General features: G+C 48.6%; 1 protein-coding gene across 2 annotated transcripts in view; it reads left to right on the forward strand.

Annotated features, from left to right (window-relative positions):
• ZFP64 (ZFP64 zinc finger protein) overlaps positions 1-23192 on the forward strand; it is an 88423-nt gene that overhangs the window by 49021 nt on the left and 16210 nt on the right. Inside the window, exon 1 of one of the 2 annotated variants that reach the window (XM_042980136.1) lies at positions 18512-18617. The exons of the other annotated variant lie outside the window; for it this stretch is intronic. Coding sequence (XP_042836070.1) covers positions 18512-18617 — 106 coding nt within the window. Of the gene's footprint in view, positions 1-18511; positions 18618-23192 lie in introns of those variants that run through there. 2 annotated transcript variants of the gene reach the window in all.

Raw genomic sequence — 23192 nt, forward strand, 5'->3', positions numbered from 1 at the left:
ATGAAAAATTATTCTCCTTACCTCACCGGATTCTCGCCTCCCTTCCCCCAAAGCAACCATGTGCTAACACATGCTTGTATGTGTAGTTTTCGTTTCTTTTTCTTCTTGCTTCTTTTCAGTGGGCCCTTACTCGACATACTGTCCTGTAGGGGGTCTTCTCTTTTTTTTTTCTTTTTCTTCCATTTAACAATATATCTTTCAGGATTTATTCTGTAAAGTTTATTCAGCACCTACTAGGTGCCAGGCACTTTTTCTAGCCAGCAGGCACCCTGACAGGGTGGAATCATTTCACACCACCATCTGGGGCTGAAGATTCAGAAATCATTCCGTATCAGCTCATGTGAAACTAGTTCATTCTGTTTTCAGATTTTATTTTTAAGTAATCTCTAACCCCAACGTGGGGCTGGAACCCACAACCCTGAGATCAAGAGTCCCAATCGAGCCAGCCAGGCACCTGTAAACTGGTTCATTCTTAAAGGCCCTCCTTTTTCCTTTAGGTTTATTTATCTATTTTGAGAGAGAGAGAGAGAGAGAGAAAGTACACAAGTGGGGAAAGGGCAGAGAGAGAGAGAGAGAGAGAATCCCAAGAAGACTCTGCACCACCAACAAGAAGCCTGATGCAGGGCTCAAGCCCACGAACCACGAGATCACGACCTGAGCCCAAGTCAGACACTTAACTGACTGAGCCACCCAGGAGCCCCAAAGGGACTTTTAATCCAGCGTTTACAAGCTGGTAAGACCCAGGTGGTAACAAAAATGTGAGAAGGTCTGTGTAATACAAAACAGTGAAAGCTTGGCCGCTGGACTTCAGGAGGTCAGAGGCTCTAGGTACAGCTTATTAGTTCTGGGAATTCTTGGGTATTTTCTCTGCCATAGATGAGACTCAGATATTCCCCATCGATCTGTTTGTTTGGATTTCTTTTTTCAGTGCTGCACCTCACCTCTATTCTGTCTCTTTCACATACCCCGTGGCTTCCACCTTGGGTTTTTGCTTTCTCCTGACTTCAGAAGCCCCTGTCCGGTCTTTGTCTCCAGTTTGATCAGATATTTTCAACATTCTTTTGGTTACACGTAACAGGAAACATACTAAAACTAGCAGAAGTAAGAACACTTTGGACAGACAGTGGGTAGTTTCCAGAATCTAAGAAAGAAACACAGGGCTAAGCCCCAGGGAACTTAGGACCTACACCAGGGAGGTGGCTTTGTGGGCATCTTTTTTCATGATCACGCCCATACAGCTGACCTTGGCTTGGCTTTATGCTTTCCTCCGGCAGATGGGTTTTTTGTGGGTTGGTTTGGTTTGTTTGTTTTTTGTTTTTTGTTTTTTTTTTGTTTTTTTTTTGTTTTTTTTTTTTTTTGGTACTTGGCAGAAGGATATGGTCACAGCAGCTCCAGCTTTAACATCATCCCAATTCAGCAAACCCAGAGGGCAGTCCTTCTCTCTCTCTCTGCTTTGGTATATAAATAGCCCAGGAATGGCCCTCCGCTGAGGCACACGCCCAATCCTAGAGCCGCTCTGTGGTCTGGAGGATACAGTGAGCTAGGACGAGCCCATCCTGCCCACTGGCCATCTGTGGCTTTTCCATAACTAGCTGTCTGTGCAAAACCTCCTCGGGAGCTTCCTGGGTATAATCTGAAACCAGCTCTGTACCAGAGGGTAAGGAGAGACTGAAGAGTCAAGCCACTCCATACTAGAGGGTGGTAGCTTTAATATACAAGGGAACATACACACGACACTTGTCTTGGGTGGCTGCAAGACAAAGAGATCTCTACACCCTCCTGCCAAATCTCAGAAGTTCATGTGGAAGCCTGCACTGGGTTCAGTCGTGTACCATCCCATCCAGACGGTCTAAGCACCACATCACTATCTCAAGGCTGCGTCCTTGGGGCGGCTTGTGGGAGTGGGGAAGGCAAACAGAACCCCTATTTCAAGTAGAGAGGAGGGAGGAAGAAGCCTCCGATGGCTGGGGTCCAGCTCATGGGTCAACCGGTGGTCACATCCTCTCCGTGACCTCCCCTAACTCTGCCAGTCCGACAAGAACCACCTCCCCGGAGGAAATAGGGTAGCATGGTTGTACAAAACCATAAACGTTCACTGCAGAGGCCTTAAGCCTCTGCTCCCTCTGCTAACTACCTCTTCCCCTGAGCATTTCCTAGATGTTCCTTAGGGATCTGCCCCGCCCCCACCTTCAGTCCATATGCTCTAAGTGGGGCTGACACACGCCCTGCATGAGGGGAAGGGGTGTGTCACATGCTTGGCCAATCAAAGTACCCTGTGATCTCAGTCAAAGTTACTGGTCTAAAGGAAGGGTTGGCAACTTATTTCTTTTTCTTTTTTTTTTTAATTTTTTTTTTTTTTTTTTTTGAGACAGAGAGAGAGCATGAGTGGGGAAGGAGCAGAGAGAGAGGGAGACCCAGGATCCGAAGCAGGCTCCAGGCTCTGAGCTGTCAGCACAGGGCCCGACGTGGGGCTCGAACCCATGAGCTGTGAGATCATGACCTGAGCCGAAGTCAGATGCTCGACCGACTGAGCCACCCAGGCGCACCAGCAAATTCTTGCTAAAGCAACAGAAATGGTTGCTGATTTCAACAGAAATAATTGATAGTAAAATTTTTTTTTTAGTTTTTTTTAAGTTTATTTATTTATTTTGAGAGACAGAGTGGGAGGGGGAAGGCAGAGAGAGAGAGGGAGAGAGAGAGAGAGAGAGAGAGAGAATCCCAGGTAGGCTCTACTCTGTCAGCGCAGAGCCCAATGTGGGGCTTGAATTCACGAACCGTGAGATCATGATGTGAACCAAAATCAAGATTTGGACGCTTAACCCGTCGACTGAGCCACCCAGATGCCCCAAAAGTAAATGCTTTAGATGTAGGGGGTCATCTAATCCCTGTCGCAGCTACTCAACTCTGTGGTTTCAGCACAAAAGCAGCCATAGACAATAAACATCTATGAATGAGGCCGTGTTCCCAAAAAACCCATTTACAGAAACAGGCAGTGGCCAGATTTGGCCCACCGACCATAGGTTGCCATTTCCTGGTCTAAAGAATGGGCAGATGACCCAAGGCAAGCCAATCAAGCCTAACCGGGGCTAAATCCTGGGACTTCTGTTTGAATGATCAGGAAAAGGGCACTCTCTCTACCTTTCTTTTCCTTGGAGCTCTGAGGATATAAGGCTGGCCCTGCCCCAAATCTTCCAGTAGAGATATATTACTAATCTATTGCATATAACAAATTACCCCAAAACTTAGTGGCTTAACACAAAGAATATTTACTACCTCAGGGTTTCTGTGGGTCAGGAGTACAAGCATAGCTTAACTGGGACTTCTGTCTCAAGGTTCCTCACAAAGCTGTAATCAAGTTGTTGGCTGGGGCTGGGGTCTCCCCCGAAGGCTCAGATGAGGGGGACAGATCTGTTTCCAAGCTCGTTCACATGGTTGTTGACAGGATTCAGTGATTCATGGTCCACTGGGTTGAAGACCTTGTTACCTCACTGGCTGTTGGCCCGATGCTATCATCAACATCTTGCCTCATGAACCTCTCTATAAGGCAGCTCACAACATGGCAGCTGGCTTCCATCAGGGCAAGCCAGCAAGAGAGAACAAGACGGGGTGAGCGAGAAGGAAGACGGTCTCTGTAAGTGACATTTCATCACTTTTGCCGACTCAGCTTATTAGAAGTGCGTCTCTAGGTCCGGCCACGGGGAGGGGATTAGCCAAGAGCAAGCATTTCTGGAAGCCGGGCTCTTTAGGGGCCACATCAGAAGCTGCCTACCCCATGAGAGAACCACCTGGGACTAAACCCAACACACAGCAAAGCTTTGCTGAGAGGAGCAGAGAAACCAAGATGGAGTGATGTTTGAGCCCCTGGATCACGCCAGAGCTGGAATACAAATGTACTCTCAGCCTTCAGTTCTTTGGCACAAATTCTTCTCTTTCTTAAGGGGGAAGAAAAAAGGAAAGGGTGTCTAGTTACTTGCAAGCATACAATCCTGACTAATAGACCCTCCATTACAGAAACTGAGTCGAAGGAAGCCTTGGGTATCTCTAGGCGTTGTTCATCGACTGCTCCCTCTGTGCTAAGTAATGCCCTAAGCATGTTACAACTAGTATTTCATCAACCCTTATGGCAGCCCTAAACAGGAGACAATGCAATAATGCTCTTTTTACAAATGAGAAAACCAAGGCCCGGAAATATTAAGCCATTTGTTCCAAGCCGTAGAGCTATGACGTGGCCAGCTCCGATACGAAAGTTTATATCTTTTGAGTATTGTTCAGGCTACATTGTTCCTCAGTGAGCGTCTCTGGTGAAAAGTTGTCCTTAGACTCTTTGTAAGCCCAGCACCTCAAGTTACATACATTTGCCGTATTGAGTGATCGGTCGATGGATTGATTTAGCAGTCCATAAGCGTGTCAGGCACGCAGACCTCTTGAGGGTCAACTTTTTTAGATCCAGCGTTTCCCTTACAACATTGAGAGGGAAATAGTGTGGGTATTTATTGTGCCCACTTCTTAGGTGACGGAACGGAGACCCAAAACTCATGGGTTCACCGCCATCCCACGCTGCACACTGCCGGACAGGCGATGGCACGATTCGCCATGCCTTCCCCTCGTGCAACTTCCCCCTTCCATATGTAACCTAGGACTCATGCCCCTAACACAAGAGGGAGAGGAGTTGGGGGGACTTACACCTTTGCAAGATGGCAAGTGGTTTGGCATCGAACAGAAATGAGCATAGCACGCATAGGGTACTCCGGCAAAAACTGTTCATTTTCCCCCATCAGCCGATGTGTTCTTTTTTTTTTTTTTTTTTAATTTTTTTAATGTTTATTTATATTTGAGCTGGAGTCTGCTTTGGATTCTGTGTCTCCCTCTCTGTCTGTCCCTCCCTGCTCTTACTCTGTCTCTGTCTCAAAAATAAATATACATTAAAAAAAATTCTTTTTAAATTTTTTTTGAAACAAACGCGGTCCCGGCAGCTGGAAGTCAGTCCATCATGCACTGAGGGGACAAGGTTGAGGGCCCATGGGTGGGGCACCAACAGCAATTGCTACACTCTATAGCCTTCCAGTGTTTCTGTATGCGACCATAAGCAAATACGAAAATATTCTTCCATTACCTCCTTCCCTTTTGCAAAACAAAAAAAGGGACAGTTCTGTCCCTTGCTTTTTTCATTTAATATATTCAGAAAATCTTACCATATTAGTAAAACAGGGATTCCTCATTCTTTTTTATTTTTTTTTAGCAGCTGCAGAGTATCGCATCGTGTGGGGCTTTATCACAGTTTATTCAGCATCTCACCTGTGGACAAACCCTTGGGTTGTTTCCTGGCTTTTGCAATTTCAGAGAGCGCTGCAGTGAAGGATCTCATAGAGGCGTCATTTTGTGCATGTGCCTCTGTATCAGTAGGATAAATTCCCAGAAATCTTCCCCAAGTTTTAGTTGGGCACACATCCACCCTATTAGAATCCACATTCCCCGGGGCGCCCGGCTGGCTCCGTCGGTTGGGCCGCTGACTTTGGCTCAGGTCACGGTCTCGCAGTTTGTGAGTTCGAGCCCCGCCTCGGGCTCTGCGCTGACGGCTCGGAGCTGGGGCCTGCTTCGGACTGTGTGACTCCCTTTCCTCCTCGTGCTCTGTCTCTCAAAAATAAATAAACATTGGGGCGTCTGGGTGGCTCGGTCGGTTGAGCTTCCGACTTCGGCTCAGGTCATGACCTCACGGTCGGTGAGTTCGAGCCCCACGTCGGGCTCTGTGCTGACAGCTTGGAGCCTGGAGCTGGCTTCAGATTCTGTGTCTCCCTCTCTCTCTGACCCTCCCCCATCCATGCTCTGTCTCTCTGTGTCTCAAAAATAAAATAAAATATTAAAAAATTTTTAAAATAAATAAATAAACATTAAAAAAAATTTTTTTTAAATCCACATTCCCAGACTCCCTTGCAGCTACCTGTGACCATGTGACTAAATGCTGGCCAATGGGAGACAACCAGGAAGTGATACACATTCTGGGTTACTGTGTAAAAGACAGCTGCTTGCCTTCCTCTCCCTTTTTGCTCCTTCCCATGGACTGGATCACAGGTGTGGATCTTCACCTTGAGAGAAACACCCCAGGGGCTCGTACAGCAATACGCTAGGACACGGGTCCCCGGCTGATCTCCTGCGGCATCATCCGCCAGAAGTAAACCTTCTATTTTCATTCGTCACTTTTATTTGGTCTCTGTTAAAAAAAAAAAAAAAAAAAAACTCAAAGGACTAGCGTAACTAAACACAGGATCACATCACGGCCTGCATTATAGTACAGCTGAACACTAAGTGTTCCAGATACAGCCCCTTCTGTCTTTTTCACCAATGTATCCCCAGCACTCCCAGCACAATGTAGGTATTAAGTAAAATCAGCATTTATAATAATTGTTATTATATTTTATAACAGTTTTTTTTTCTTTTTCAAATTTTTAAGTTCTAGCTAGTTAATATATAGTATAATATTGGTTTTAGGAGTAGAATTTAGTAGAAGTAGAATCACTTACATATAACACCCAGTTCTCAGCCCAGCAAGTGCCCTCCTTAGTGCCCATCACCCATCTAGCCTATCCTCACCCCCCCTCCCTGTATCAACCCTCAGTTTGTCTTCTATAGTTAAGAGTCTCTTATGGTTTGCTTCCCCCTTCTTTGTCTTCCCTTCCCATGTGTTCATCTGTTTTGTTTCTTAAATTTCACATATGAGCGAGATCATATTGTATTTGTCTTTCTCTGGCTGACTTATTTCACTTATAATACCCACTAGCTCCATCCACATCGTTGCAAACAGCAAGATTCCATTCTTTTTGATGGCTGAGTAATATTCCATTGTGTATGTATATATGCCACATCTTTATCCATTTGTCAGTCGATGGACTTTTGGGCTCTCTCCATAGTTTGGCTACGTTGGTAATGCTGCTGTAAACATCGGAGTGCACGTTGCCCTTCGGATCGGTATTTTTGTATCTTTTGGCTAAATTGCTACCTAGCAGTGCAATTGCTGGGTCATAGGGCAGATCTATTTGTAACTTTCTGAGGAAGCTCCATACCGTTTTCCGGAGCGGCCCCACCAGTTTGCATTCCCACCAGCGGTACAAGAGGGTTCCCCTTTCTCCGCACCCTCGCCAACATCTGGTGTTTCCTGTGTTGTTACCGTTAGCCGTTCTGACAGGTGTGAGGTTATCTTGTGCAATAGTTTTCAAAGTTAGTATCATGTAAGGGGAGTAGGCGGGTGACTGCCGACAACAATGACAAGTAACATTCTTCATGACGTACTGCTTGTCGATCCCTTTCCATACACTCCCTTTGAATACTCAGGAAACCCCTTTGAGGTAGGTTGAATTATTATCCCCATTTTACAGATGAGACTGAGGCTCGAGAGGTTAAGAGGCTTGTACAAAGCACACATCTGCGAAGCGCTGGTGAGACTGGGCCTTAGCATCAGTGAGCGTTCACGGTCTTCGTGGTCAGAGTCATTACCACTGTCAGCATGGCTGCTTCTCGGGCGAGGAGAGGTGAAGTAACTTCACCTTGTCAAACCAAGCCTGGAATTGGCCTCTGGATGTGTCCAAAGCTGAACAGGAAGAGAAGGGAAAGAGGGAGCAGGAAACGGTTGAATGTATCCTGTCTGCCTTACAAGGCCATGGAGTCGACCTCCCACCGGCCTCCTTTGCCTCATCGCCAGCATCCCGCCCACCTCCGGCCAGACTGAGGCTTCTCAAAACGGCTATCTCTTACCTCCTGGTCTTTGCACAGGCTGTTGCTGTGCCTGTGACCCTCTTCACCCCACTTCTGTACCTGCCCAAGACCGACTCACCCTGTTACGAATCGGCCTGTGGCAGGAAGCGTTCCCTGACCACTGTGTGAACCTTTATCACACTGTCTTATAACTGCCTGTTTCCTTATTTTCCATCGTCGTTCATCTGTGACTTTCTCAAAGGCCTGCTGGTGCATTCCTGGAGGTTAGCACAGTGCCTCAAAACCGGAGAGAACCCCATAAATGTTTGGCCAACAAGCGAATGGCTCTGGGGCAAGCCCTAATGGACAACGTCAAGAGTCAGGGAGACTGTGGCCTAAGACATGGAAACACGAAAAGAATCTGCAGGTGACGATCGGTCTGGGTGATTTCGATGTTGCTGGAAAGGGATCGGAAACTCACTTTTCTCAGGACTGGCTAAGACAACCGACAACCCATGTTGCCACACCCTGCCCGAGATCTAGAAGCTTAGAAGTCTTTTCTTTTTAATTTTTTTTTTAAACGTTTATTCATTTTTGAGAGACAGAGAGACACAGAGCATGAGCGGGGAAGGGGCAGAGAGAGGGAGACACAGAATCCGAAGCAGGCACCAGGCTCCGAGCTGTCAGCACAGAGCCCGACGCGGGGCTCAAACTCACGGACCGTGAGATCATGACCCGAGCCGAAGTCGGACGCTTAACCGACTGAGCCACACAGGCACCCCTAGAAGCTTAGACGTCTTACTCTTAGACAACATTCCTTTATAGTTCAGGAACCACCAAACCTGTAGGAATCAGCAGGTGACCTGGAGGCCATGTTCTCTATAAATAAAGGCCCTGATACACTGTGGCACCTACACGGCATCCTCCTCCAGTACGTCATTTCATTACAGATTCTAATCCATGAAGGGGAGGGGCTGGGGTGTGGGAGCAGAAAGGAGAGATGTGAGGTTGCGAGTAGTGGTTCTGAACATTTTTTTTAAATGGTTATTTTGAGAGACAGAGAGACCAAGCGTGGGAGGGGCAGAGAGAATCCCAAGCAGGCTTCACATTGTCAGTGCAGAGTCCAACATGGGGTCAGTCTCACGAACCACGAGATCATGACCTGAGCCGATATCAAGAGTCGGACGCTTAACCGACGGAACCCCCCGGGCGCCCCGTTATGAACATTTTCGAATAAGACTGTGCCCTGGTGACTTTTTTAACTAGTTCCCTTTTGTCCCCCCAGTCATTTTCATCTTAAAAGTTACATATGCTGCCGGGAATGTAAATTGACACAGTCACACTGGAAAACAGTTTGGCACTTCCTGGGAAAGTTGCAGGTGAGCATATGCTGTGATCCAGCTCTCCCTCCCCACCGCTGCACGTCTCAGCCGTACCGTCGGTGAGAGGCACCGGGGGGACGTTGTTAAAATGCGGATTCTGAGGGGCGCCTGGGTGGCTCAGTCGGTTAGCCGACCAACTTCGGTTCAGGTCATGATCTCACAGCTCGTGAGTTCGAGCCCCGTGTCAGGCTCTGTGCTGACGGCTTGGAGCCTGGAGCCTGCTTCGGATTCTGTGTCTCCCCCTCTCTCTGCCCCTCCCCTGCTCACACTCTGTGTCTCTCTGTCTCTCAATAATAAATAAACGTTACATTTTCCTTTTTAATAAATAAAAATAAAATGCAGATTCTGATTCCAGTGCGTCCCTAACTTTAACACAGATACAGATCACCGGGAGACCTTGTTAAGAAGCAGATTCTGACCTCAGTGCTCCTCAAACCATAAGGTACAGAAGAATCGCCTGGGGATCTTGTTAAATGCAGATTCTGGGCGTAGAGCAATTTACACCCAAGAATCAGGAGATCTGTGCAAGAGTGTCGATAGCTACATTGCTCATAATTACCAAATTGGAAACCGCCCATTGGCGGCGAAGGTGTCAAATGTGGTATATTCAAGTGTGGACTCCAGCTGCCTGCCTCACCACGGGCGCATCTCACACACTTCAAGAAGCACTTGAAGGAATATTACTCATGCAGCTCAAAAGGCGGCAAAACTAAGCATCATTATTTAGGTGACGAAACTGTTGTTGTTGTTTTTCATCGAAGTATGGTTGATGTACAGTGACAAAACTATTTTTAAATCATAATTACACAAAATTAGAACTAGTGAAAGAAGGTGGCAGAAGGCAGGAGACGCTAACGGACAGGAGCATGTGAAGCATTTCTTTGAGGGGCGCCCGGGCGGCTCAATCAGTTAAGCTCCGACTCCTGGTTACAGCTCAGGTCATGATCTCAGGTTCGTGGGTTCAAGCCCCGCATCAGGCTCTGTGCTGACGGTACAGAGCCTGCTTGGGATTCTGTCTCCCTCTCTCTCTGTCCTTCCCCTGCTTGCTCACTCTCTCTCTCTCTCTCTCAAAAATAAATAAGTAGGGGCGCCTGGGTGGCGCAGTCGGTTAAGCGTCCGACTTCAGCCAGGTCACGATCTCGCGGTCCGTGAGTTCGAGCCCCGCGTCAGGCTCTGGGCTGATGGCTCAGAGCCTGGAGCCTGTTTCTGATTCTGTGTCTCCCTCTCTCTCTGCCCCTCCCCCGTTCATGCTCTGTCTCTCTCTGTCCCAAAAATAAATTAAAAACGTTGAAAAAAAAAATTTATAAAAAAAAAATAAATAAATAAATAAGTAAACATTAAAAAAAATTTTTTAAAAGCACTATTTTTGGTACTAAGACCTTAAGTTGTCAGTGGTTACAAGGATGTTTGTTTCATTCCATAAGCTGCACGTTTGCGTCTTATGCACGCCTGTAGGTGTGCCAAATTTTATGATTTAAAATGTTTTAACTAATGAGATTGCCAAAAAGTATATATTAAGATGTCATTCAGACAACTGATGTCCTGTCCCCATGGATGATGCATGTTCCCAGTTCCCTGGTCTCTGCATTCGTGTGTGTGTGTGTGTGTGTGTGTGTGTGTGTGTGAAATGTAATAGAGAGATGCTGTTATATATGTATGTTTTTACATATATACATACACACATACACACAATAGCATAATTTATCTACTTTTCCGTCCTTTGAATATTTCACTTAACATATCTTGAGAATATTCTGTATCGGCACACAGAGAAATACATTATTGTCCATTATGGTCATATAAAATGTATCACATTGTATGACAACCATCACTTGGGGTGCCTGGGTGGCTCAGTTGGTTAAGCGGCTGGTTAAGCTCTTGATTTCAGCTCAGGTCATGATCTCACAAGATCAAGTCCTGTATCAGTCCCTGTGCTGACAGCACAGAGCCTGCTTGGGATCCTCACTGTCCCTCTCTCTCTGCCCCTCACTAATTCGTGTTCTCACTCTCTCTCTCTCTCAAAATAAATAAACATTTTTTTAAAAAAGAAACATCAGGGGCGCCTGGGTGGCTCAGTCGATTAAGCGCCCGACTTTGGCTCAGGTCATGATCTCGCGGTCTGTGAGTTCGAGCCCCGCGTCGGGCTCTGTGCTGACAGCTCAGAGCCTGGAACCTGCTTCGGATTCTGTGTCTCCTCCCCCTCCCCTGCCTCTCTGCCCCTACCCCACTCCTGCTGAGTCTCGTTCTGTCTCTCAAAAATAAATGTTAAAAGAAATTTAAAAAAAAGAAAAAAGAAACATCAGTTAAGTATTTTAATTATTACTTTTTAACTATCAAGCAGGATGGGAATACTGTCCCTATTTTTTTTTAAGTTTACTTATTTATTTTAAGAGAGAAAGAGGGACGCCTGGGTGGCTCAGTCGGTTGGGCATCCAACTTCAGCTCAATTCATGATCTCGTGGTCTGTGAGTTCAAGCCCCACGTTGGACTCTTTGCTGACAGCTCGGAGCCTGCTTTGGATCCTGCGTCTCCTTCTCTCCCTGCCCCTCCCCCGCTCATGTTCTGTCTCTCTCTCTCAAAAATAAATAAACATTAATTTTTTTTTTTTTTTTTTAAAGAGAGAGAGAGAGCAGGGCAGGGGCAGAGAGAGGGGGAGATGATTACTTCCATTTGTTGCCTGGTGTTCCGTGGTATGGTTAAACCTTAGTTTAACCTAACCAGTCCCCTGTTGCTGGGCATTGTTAGGTTGTTTCTCAATGGTCTGTGGGTTTTTGGTTTTGGGGGGGTTGTTTTGTTTCGTTTCGCTACGATATTAGTGTTGCCACAAACATCCTTGCTCCCTTGCGCACATGTGCAGACGTTTCTCTGGAGAACAGATGGAAGCAGAATTGATAGGTCACTGGCAGGGCACGTTTAACAAAGTACTGTAGGGGCGCCTGGGGGGCTCCGTCGGTCGAGCGTCCAACTTCGGCTGGGGTCACGATCTCGCGGTCCGTGAGTTCGAGCCCCGCGTCGGGCTCTGGGCGGATGGCTCGGAGCCTGCTTCCGATTCTGTGTCTCCCTCTCTCTCTGCCCCTCCCCCGTTCATGCTCTGTCTCTGTCTCAAAAATAAATAAACGTTTAAAAAAAAATTTTTTTTTTAAAAAACAAAAAAAAGTACTGCTAAATTGCCCTCTGCAGCACCTATGAACCTTCACGCTCCCGCCACCAACGCGTTAGAAGACCAATTTCCCTGCACTCTTGCTAACGGTAGATGTTACCAGCATTCTTAATTTTCACTGATCTGATGCGGGGGAGGAGGGGGGGGCTGTGTGTGGAATTTAGGGTTATTTAATATTCATTCCCTTATAATTAGCGAGGCAGTGAGGCTGTATAACTCTTAGAGGTTTGTTGCCCAGAATCTGCTTTTAACAAGATCACCAGGTCATTCTTCTGCACATGAAGGTCTGAGAAATCACAATCCACGCCTTAACAAGGTCCCCGGGTGATCCGTATTCATGTTAAATTTTGAGTCACGCTGGAGTCAGAATCTGCATTTAACAAGGTCCCCAGGTGATTCTCCTGAACAGTAAAGTCTGAGACGTGCAGCGTGGGGGAGAAAAAGCCCATGCTCACCTTTGCTAATAACGTGTGTGGGTTTAATCTGTTCTGTCAAGAGAGGATATAAAACAGTATTTCAATTTATTTCAACTTGCATTTCTTTGCTCATAAGTGAGCTGGCACTTTGTTTTTCCAACTTCTTACAAGCCATATATTTTTCTTTCTGGCGACCAGCTAGCCACGGATGCTTCCTGCTTTGCTTCAAACATGACAAAGCTGATTTTCTTAGAGCCTTTGCTCTGGATTCTTCTCCCAGAAATGCTCTCTCTCTGTTTCTTCCCATGGCTGCCTATTAGATCAGGTGTTAGCTCGCAGGTCTCTTCTAGCCAGACTCAGCTGCCCTCCCCTGCACCACCCAGTCACCCTGGGTCACACCACCCCATGTCATCTTGATTGTGGTACCCATTGTTATCCGAAGTGACCTTTTGCCCTCATTCATTCATTCATTCATTCGTCCTCTAGCTGCCCTGCGGGATCTTGTTTGTCTTGCGTGTGGCTCTATACCCAACACCTGGAACGGAGCCACGCAACAGCGAGAAGTCAAAAAATAATCAGTTGAACAAATAAATTCTTGGCAGATGAATGAAGAAGTCAGACTTGCTCCTGTCTGCCTTTACTTCCTGTTTGGGAACCATTTGTACCTGGAAAACATTTACCCGTTCTTTCATTCCCGTATCCATAGTGGAGAAAAGGTAAGGGACAGGACAGCAATGAGGTGAGCAATGACTTTTTCTCTTAAAAAAGAAAGCACTTACGTGCGCCAAATGCAATGAGTAGCATTGAATTCCTCGTTTAATATACATATACTGAAGGTGTTATGAAAGCAGGGAAGATCTGCAGCTCCTGAGGGTTCCGTAAAGTCAACACAGTCTCGTTTGCTTCCCATTTATTTCCACGGGAAACAGCGTCTGTGCCTCGTTAATTGGAACCCCCAATGCCGGGTGAGTGGGAGCTCTTATTATACATGACAACTTGTACTGGTAAACTAATACTCGTACTCCGTTATAGTGATTGTTAACTCTTACCCCCTCGGCACTAGACGTTGTTCTCTGTACTTTGCATACGGAAACCCATTCGTCCTCACGACTTGCCCTAGTCATATGAGCATTGCCATTTTACTGATGAGAAAACTGGAGCACAGAACGGCTTTCCCAAGGTCACACGGTAACGGAGCCAGGATTTCAACTCAGGCTGGCTCTAGTCCATGTGTTATTACATTTTACTGCCTCTCAATCTTTATGATGCTCTGTAAAGAGATGTAGAGGGATAAGGAGAATCTTTTGTAGAACTCAGAGGGCACCGTTTAGCTCTTGGCAAGAGACTTAAGTGATCAAAATTACAGATCTTTTCCCTTTAAAAAGTGGCAAGGGTTGAAAATTAGACTTTCCGGAAGGGATACACCCTGTGGAGGAAGTATTTTGAAATGCATGTTTGACCGTAGTTTCTTTGTTCTGTGATTTTGTGGCCGAAGGACAATGAAAAGGTGTCACCCAGAAAAAACCTCATTCTGCGTGTTTAAACTTAGCGATAGAATTTTCTAATCTGTTTAAACATTGTCCAAGCACAGTGGTTTGAAATCCATCTGTTAAAGACGTAGTGGTGTGCCCTCTTTAGTTTAATTTGCAAAAGCCTCGGGTTTGATTATCAGGGAAGATGAAAATTTATGAGCTGGATTTCAAGAAAATAGTCAATTTGTATAACTGGTGAATGGAATTGGAGGAGAAGTGTGATTTATCATAGCCATTGAGTGATACCCTGCTTTTACGTAGATCTCTAATCTAGGAGTTATATTTTTTGTTTTTGTTTTTTTTACATTTATTTATTTTTGAGAGAGAGAGTAGAGGACAGTGTGAGTGGAGGAAGGGCAGAGACAGAAGGAGACATAGAATCCCAAGCAGGCTCCAGGCTCTGAACTGTCAGCAAAGAGTCTGATGCGGAGCTCGAACCCAGAAACCGTGTGATCATAACCTGAGCCAAAGTCTCATGACCTGAGTGAACACGCTTAACTGAGCCACCCAGGAACCCCTCAATTTTTTTTTTAATGTTTATTTATTTTTGATAGAGAGTCAGAGAGACAGAGCGCTAGCCAGGGAGGGGCAGAGAGGGAGAGAGACAGAGACACAGAATCCGAAGCAGGCTCCAGGCTCTGAGCTGTCAGCACAGAGCCTGACGTGGGGCTCGAACCCACGAACCGTGAGATCATGACCTGAGCCAAGACGCTTAACTGACTGAGCCACCCAGGCACCTCAGTTTTGAGGGGTTTTTTGTGTGGTTTTTTTTGTTTTGGGTTTGTTTTTTTTTTAGTAGGCCCCATACCCAGCGTGGGGCTTGAACTCACCCCACCCCCCAGAGATCAAGATTCGACTGGTCTACGAACTAAGCCAGCCAGGCGCACCTCCATTTTTCTTTCAATTTTTCATTTAGACCCTTCAAGTCAAGCCATTAAAACCATACATGGTAATAAACTTAATTTACACAGTAACTTTGAATAGATGTATTTAAAAAATCATAAAACGGTGCCTTCAAAAAAATGAAACATTTTATCAGTTGCTGTCATTACTTTTGTGAAAACCAATAATTTTGCCTTTTTTTGTGTTGGAAACAATGCATGCAGGGAAAATGCAAATCAAGACCACAGTGAAATATCATTGTATATTCACATGTCTGATAATAACGAGTATAGGAAAGGATGTGGCTCCACAGTATCTCTCTCTCCCTTTGCTGGCAAAAATGTAATGTGGTGCCAGCACATTAGCATAATCTCTTAAAGGGTCACGTGCAATCTGAAAATGTGTACATTCACTTAAACTCTGACACTTTTTTTTAATGTTTATTTATTTTTGAGACAGAGCATGAGCAGGGAAGGGGCAGAGAGAGAGAGAGAGACACAGAATCTGAAACAGGCTCCAGGCTCCGAGCCGTCAGCACAGAGCCGGACGCGGGGCTCGAACTCACGAACTGTGAGATCATGACCTGAGCCGAAGTCGGACGCTTAACCGACTGAGCCACCCAGGTGCCCCAAACTCTGACACTTTTTTAGAAGGGTCACAGATGATACCCACACGCTTCAGAAAGACTGGGAAACAACCCAAGTGCCCACCACCAGGAGGGCAGATGAATAAACTGTGCTATTTTCACAGCACTGTGGATGCTTTTAGCAATATAATATGGGGGATTCCTAGAAAATTACATACGCTTTTTTAGTTCTTGAAAAAAACTAAAATTGTGGGGCACCTGGGTGGCTCAGCTGGTTAAGCGACCGACTTCGGCTCAGGTCATGATCTCGCAGTTCGTGGGTTCGAGCCCCGCGTCGGGCTCTGTGCTGACAGCTCCGAGCCTGGAGCCTGCTTCAGATTCTGTGACTCCCCCTCTCTCTACCCCTCCCCTGCCTACACTCTGTGTCTGTCTCTCAATAATAAATAAACGTTAAAAAAAATTTTTTTAATTAAAATTGTCTTTTAAGATTACATGCACGTGCAAAAGAACTTACTGAAAAGATAAAGCAAAGGAATGAAGTGTATGGGGTTTAGGTTGACAGCCGTGAAATTGGAGGAGGGGGCCATAGGAGAGACTCTACGTAACACTGATGCTCCCAGCTTTGGGCTCCCTAATATCTCTTATATCCTAATAAGCCAGGGACCAAACAAGCCACCGTTCAAGCCAGCAATGACCAGTAATGACCAGGTGTCACGTACCAAGGATTAATCCAATCCTGGGCACCTGAGCTGATGAAATGCCATATAAATATCAAATACAAACACATACACACCGCAGGCAGTATAAACGGGGTGCCAGCGATCTCCCATCCTTCTGGCTGGGGGCACTTTTCCAGAGGCAACAACCACTGTCCCCAGTTTATCCAGTATCCTCTTGAGACATTCCACCAGACACAATAAAAGTAAGCACATAATAGGTTTTCAAATGGCTTTATGTGTATGTGTAACTACACGCACATCCCAAAGGAGAGTTTAAAGGTTGGGGCACCAGGGTGGCTCAATCGGTTGGGCATCCCACTGGGACTCAGGTCATGATCTCGCAGTTTGTGGGTTCAAGCCCCCGCCTCAGGCTCTGTGCTGGCAGCTCGGAGGCTGGAGCCTGCTTCGGATTCTGTGTGTCTCTCTCTCTGCCCCTCCCCTGCTCATGCTGTCTCTCTCTGTCTCAAAAATAAACGTAAACATTAAAGAAAGAAAGAAAAGTTTAAAGGTTAAAAAAAAATTGGCTCTATAACTTAATCCCGGGGCACCTGGCTGGCTCAGTCCGTAGAGCACACGAGTCTTGATCTCTGGGGGGTGAGTTCAAGCCCCACGTTGGGGGTAGGGATTGCTTTTTTTTTTTTAAGTCATAAATAAGTAATTTAACCTTGAGTGACCTCAGCTGGCATTACACAACCATCCCTAAAGTCAATTCAGAACTTGAAAATCAGCGGGAAGTTGGAGAACAGCTCAGTTTTTGAGAAAAGTAAAAATGTTCATCCCGCAGGCCCTACCCCACGATTTGCCAACCGTAACCCCAAGGAGACGGGTTACAGGCGGCTGCCGAGCCCCACGGGGCCCGCCCTAGCCACAAAGTAAACTTTCACCATCCTTGCTGTCAGACACGCAGATGCTTAGGCCCCCGTCCCCACGGATTCAGAGCCGAGCCCGGGTCCTTTCTAACGAGGGCCCTCTCGTGATTCGCAGGTTGGGGCAAGCTTAGGGTACAGCCCCGCCTTGAGCAACTCCCCGATTTGTAGAAAGTAAACACCTGAGCGGTGTAGGTGGCTCTCTTGCTCCCCGTGTTAACCTGATGCAAGGACAGGTCCCCCTCGGGTCTCATCAAGGTCCCAGCCAGTCTGAGCTTGAACGCCAATTAGCTCAGCACCTCCCCTCCCCAGACCACGCCTCAGTCACCTGCTAGGCAGGCCCACTCCCCTGCTGGCCCCGAGGCTTCTCGCGCGTGTGGTCCTAGACCTGGGGCGCCAGAGTCACCGGACGAGGGACGGGGTGTGGGGGCGCCGTGTAGAAATACAGATTGCCGGGCTCCGCCGCCTGAAGCCAAAACTGTCCGAAATCTGCATTTTTAATGAGCTCCTCCATAAAGTGGTTCATCTGCCGTTGGAGACTCTCTGGCCCCATTTAAATTTTAAATGCGAATATGCTGGAGGTCGTGCTTCTCAGCCTTGGCTGCACGTCAGAATAACCTGGGGAGCTTAAGAAAAAAAATATATATATATGTACGCTAATGCCCAGGCTTCAGCCCAGACCAATTAAGTCAGAATCTAAGAGCACGGCCTGTGCAGCCGCAGCGGCAGTGGTACCACCTGGGAGCTCGTTAGAAATACCGAAGCTCAGGCCCCACCCCAGACCCACTGAGTCAGAATCTGCATTTTAACGAGATCCCCGGTGATTCGTGCGCGCAGGAAAGTTGGAGGAGAGCTGTGCTTCTGAAATTTTAATGGGCAAGCGAATCACCTGGGGATCTCGTTAAAATGCAGACACGGTCTCTGCAACTTTAATGTGCATGCGAATCACCTGGGGAGCTTGTTAAAATGCAGATTCTGATTCGGCGGGTCTGGGGTGGAGCCCGAGAGTCTGCATTTCTAACGAGCTCTCGGGTGGTGTGGGCTGCAGCGGCGCGGCCCGCGCTTCCCCGGGACCCCCCCCCCCCCCCCCCGAGGCCTTGGCGCCGGGCCAATCAGCCGTCAGGGTTCTTGATAAATCGCCCTGCTCGGCCGAGGCGCAAAATTGCCGGGACGTGCGCGCTCCGGTCGCGGGGTTGGGGGGAAATTTCCGAACTCCGGGAAGCGGTGGTGGGAGAGGCGGGCCACTGGCGTGCGCGGCGCCGGGGGCCGCGATCGGCTCGCCATGTCGCGGCGCAAACAGGCCAAGCCCCAGCACCTGAACTCGGAGGAGCCGCAGCCCGCGCGCCCGGGGGTCGCCGACGCTGCCCCCGAGGGGGTGGGGCTGTCGGGTGAGTAGCGCTGCGGGCGGTTGTTCGGACGGTCCCGGGACCCGCGTGGGGGCGAGGCCTCGGGCGGGGAAGGGCGGCTGAGGCCCCCAAGTGGAGCGCGGCGGCTCAGCCCTCGGCGCCCCCGCCGCGCGCCTTTGTAAATTACACCTCCCCGCGAATTCTCTCTCCCGGGGCGAACTACGCCGCGCCCCCCGAGCGCTAGCGAATCGCGAATCTTCTCTCCAAGGCGCTGGGCGGGCGCCCCGAGACCCTGTCCGAGGCCGGCTTCGGGGTGCGCCGGCGCCCGGGTCCTGGACCTGCTTCTTTGGCGCTGGTCCGGGGCGGGGCGCCTGGAAGGTGAGCCTTCTGAGTGCGGCGTCCCCAGCCCAGGGGGATTTCCGAAAGACGTCTGAGTGTCCGCAGGGGCCGGGGTGGGGGACGGGACGCAGCAACGAACGAGCAAAAATCCCGCTCTTGCTCGAGTTTAGGGCCGAGTGGGGTCGGGAAAGATGGGACTCGAGATAGAGCGGTGAGGCGTAAGGTGCGTTGGGGGGGAGCGCCGGCTGCAACCCTGAAGCAGGGGAGGAGGTATTTCACATGGTCCGGGGAGGGCCTCCCCGAGGTGGGCATCGTCAAAGGGTGTGGGGGAGAGGCTTGGAGGTGGCTGGGGGAAGAGGAACCAGGTAGGAGGAACGGCCAGTGGGGGCCGCGGGGGGAGTCATCGAGGTTGTAGCCTGGGGTGGGGGAGGGGGGTTGGGTCCAGTAAGGACTTCACCTTTTACTCGAAGCGAGGCTCTGGAGGGAGGGGTGTGTTGAGCAGAGCAGCGCCACGGTAGGACTTAGCGGGCCGAGCCGGCTGCAGAGTGGCTGGAGGGGCTCGGAGCGGAGCTACGAGGCCCCCCGACTACCCTAATCCCTCAGGGCGTTATGGTCCGTGGAGCCTCGGCTTGTGGAGAGCTTTGCTAACTCGCTAAATTCCTGCGTCCACCCTTGGGCACCGCCCCCATTGGAATCTCTGGGGTGAGGCGGGGCTGGGGAATCTGTATTTCTAAAGCGCTTCCGTTCCGATAATCTCGGCCTCGGATTAAGGTAATGTAAATTCTCACTCGATCGCCTCTCCCTGCCCTTCACCCGCAGTTCCTTGAGAATCTCTCCTTAGTCCCAAATGAACTTTCTTCTCTCCCTCTCTCTGCATTTTCTCGGCCCAGGAAAGGGAGCAAGGGACCTCGGGTCAGACGTCCAGCAGTGCAGATCGTTCTGGTGTGGGCTTTGAGAACCACATATCCAAGGAGGTGGAGGAGGGGAGAAACTTAAGGAAACTACTCCTCAAATGATAGTATCTAAAACTGAAGTTTGGCTGGATGGTATTCCCATTAACCAAAACTCCCTAACTACCTTTGTGCCCAAGGACCATGATGGACCCAGGTTGCCACTGGTTGGGGGGGTGGGGGGAGCAGGCCCCCTGCTGATCTTCTAAAAGAAGAACTGGGGGGTGTTGAATCTTTTGGGGGAAGCCATTATCAAAGAGCATAACCAGAAGGACCCCTGGCTGTTGGTCAGTGCCATGGGCCTCTTTTCTCAGTATAGTGTAGTAGAGACCCCCTCTGTTTAGAAGGCTTGTGGCGCGGTCTGTACCGTGCAGTATTTGGGGTGCCCCTGTGGGAGCAGGGCATAATCAGAACTAAACACTAGCCACCGCTGCAGAGACAAAAAACCTTCCGACTGACGCGGTTTTTCCCCTGCATCTTAGGTCTGTCGAGCTGAACAAAAGGCCCACCTCCTTTTTGAGGTTTGTGGAGGTCTTTGCTTTTAAGGTTAACTGGCAAATGGGTTGGCAACTCAGATAGGCTTTGGAAGAACTAAAACACAGCAGGTCAGCTGGTAGGACTTCAGTGGTGACCAGTTTAAAAAAAAAAAAAAAAAAAAAGCCCTGAGGGTAACCTTCTAAAAGGAACGGCAGTTTTTCCTAGGGTTAAAGGGCCCACTGTGCTAAACGGGGTCCTGTCAAACGTGGCCCACCCCCACTTTGAGATGAGAAGGGACCCTGTCCCATCTGCACGGTGCTCAGGAGAATGTGGGCTTCGAGCTTTCCCTGGCTTCCTGGATGTTTAAAAGAGAAGGAAGTCCCTTTGGGGGGCCCTTCCATGCCACTCCACATTTTACCTGGATGCCCCTTTCTACCATTGGACAGTTTTGTTACCACTTTCACCCCTCCGTCTCTTCAGCCTGTTTCCACACCTTCGTGGCACGATGTGTCTCCCTCCCGTGGAGAATCGTGGCTCACGTGCATACACGTCAATAAAAACCGTAATGATGATTTAATGACTTAAGTAACAGGTCCTTTTATATATACTAAGACTTAACCTTCACCTAAACCTACGAAATCAGAGCCGCGATCCCCATTTTAGATACGGAAATGGAGGAATAGGGAAGCGGAGCAACTCTCAGGGGCCACAAGGCTAGTAAATGATAGAACCGAAATTTGAAATTTCACAGCTGGCTTCGCGGTCAGTTCCCGAAACTACCGCGCCTTACGACCTCTCACGTAGATTTCACTTTTCAATCTTCCTTGGTATCTGTGGGATTAAAAACCCTCCAGAATTTGTTGTCTTTAAATTTTTTTTTTTTTTAACGTTTATTTATTTTTGAGACCGAGAGAGACAGAGCATGAACAGGGGAGGGGCAGAGAGAGAGGGAGACACAGAATGTGAAATGGGCTCCAGGCTCTGAGCGGTCGGCACAGAGCCCGACGCGGGGCTCGAACTCACGAACTGTGAGATCATGACCTGAGCCGAAGTCGGACGCTTAACCGACTGAGCCACCCAGGCGCCCCCAGAATTTGTCGTCTTTAATATGCATTGCTAGAGTGCAAGGTTTGGGGTTTGCTTCCAGGGCACATAGTGATGGGTTTCAGATCCGGCAGGTGCGGGTTCTGATCAGTTGGAAGACTTCTAGCCCCCAGCCCCCTAAGCTTCAGCATCTCCTCTGAGCCAGCCCCTCAGAGCTTGCAAAAGTGTGGTTGCCAGGGGTGCCTGGGTGGCTCAGCCTGTTAAGCATCCAACTCTTGAGTTAAGCTCAGGCCACGATCTCCGTTTGTGAGTTCCAGCCCTACATCTGGCTCTGTGCTGACAGCGTGGAGCCGCCTTCTGATTAGGTTTGTCTCTCTGCCCCTCCCGTGCATGGGCGCGTGTGTCCTTTCTCAAAAGTAAACATTTAGGGGCGCCTGGGTGGCTCAGTCGGTTAAGCATCCCACTTCGGCTCCGGTCATGATCTCGCGGTCCGTGAGTTCGAGCCCCACGTCGGGCTCTGTGCTGACAGCTCGGAGCCTGGAGCCTGCTTCGGATTCTGTGTCTCCCTTTCTCTCTGACCCTCCCCCATTCATGCTCTGTCTCTCTCTGTCTCAAAAATAAATATTAAAATATTTAAAGTGTGGTTGGCAGATCAGCATCAGCTGGGAACTTGTTAGATAACGAAAAAATCACCAGCTCTACTCCAGCTCCACTGAATCAGGAACTCTAAAGATGAAGCCCAAGCTACCTGTGCCTTAATAAGCCCTCCAGGTAATCCTGGAGCACTTAAGCGTTGCCTTGGCATTGGGCTCCTATTTTAATGTGCCCAGGAATCACCTGGGGATCTTGTTAAGGGGCAGATTGATTCTGTTGGTCTGGGACCTGAGGTTCTGCTTCTCTAACAAGCTTCCAAGTTACGCTGATAACTAGAAGCTCTGGGACCACCCTTCAAGTAGCAAGGGCTTAGAGCATATGCCGTAATCACTGGGGCCTGTTTTAAAAGTATGGGTTCCGGGATGCCAGGGTGGCAGTTGGCGGGTTATCCAGCTCTTGATTTCGGCTCAACTCCTGATCTCACGCTTTGTCTTGGGAGACCGTGCCTGGTGTCTTGCTCCCTGCCCCTCTGCTGCCCTCACTTGATCTTTCTCTCCTCCTCTCTCAAACTTAATTTTTTTTTTTTTTTTTTTTTTTTTTTTTGGTTCCTGGGATCTGCCCTTAACCCCAACCCCAAGTTATCTGCAATGAGCACTGGGAAGGTACATTTAAAACCTACAACTTCTTGGGGCGCCTGGGTGGCTGAGTCGGTTAAGCGTCCAGCTTTGGCTCAGGTCATGATCACCCGGTTCATGAGTCCGAGCCCCACATCGGCCACTGTGGTGACAGCTTAGAGCCTGGAGCCTGCTTCGAATTCTGTGGCTCCCTCTCTCTCTCTACTCCTCCCCTGCTCATGCTCTCTCTCTTCTTCAAAAATAAATAAAAACATTAAAACCTACAACTCCTGGGGCGACTGAGTGACTCAGTCCATTAAGCAACCGATCCTTGATGTAGGCTCAGGTTATGATCTCCTAGTTTGTGGAATTGACCCCTGCATCAGGGTCTGTGCTGACAGCACAGAGCCTGCTTGGGAATCCCCCCACCCCCACCCCATCTCTCTGCCCCAACCCTGGCTCATGCTCTCTTTCAAAATGTTTTAAAAATAAATAAAACCCACAATGCAGGTGATCCTGACACGGGTGTGGGGGCTCTCCTGTACATCGTAGGATGGTTTCAACATCCCTGGCCTGTACTCCCTAGATGCCACTATCCC

Source organism: Panthera tigris, chromosome A3 (genome assembly GCF_018350195.1).
Source record: "Panthera tigris isolate Pti1 chromosome A3, P.tigris_Pti1_mat1.1, whole genome shotgun sequence".
Taxonomy (NCBI): Eukaryota; Metazoa; Chordata; class Mammalia; order Carnivora; family Felidae; genus Panthera; species Panthera tigris.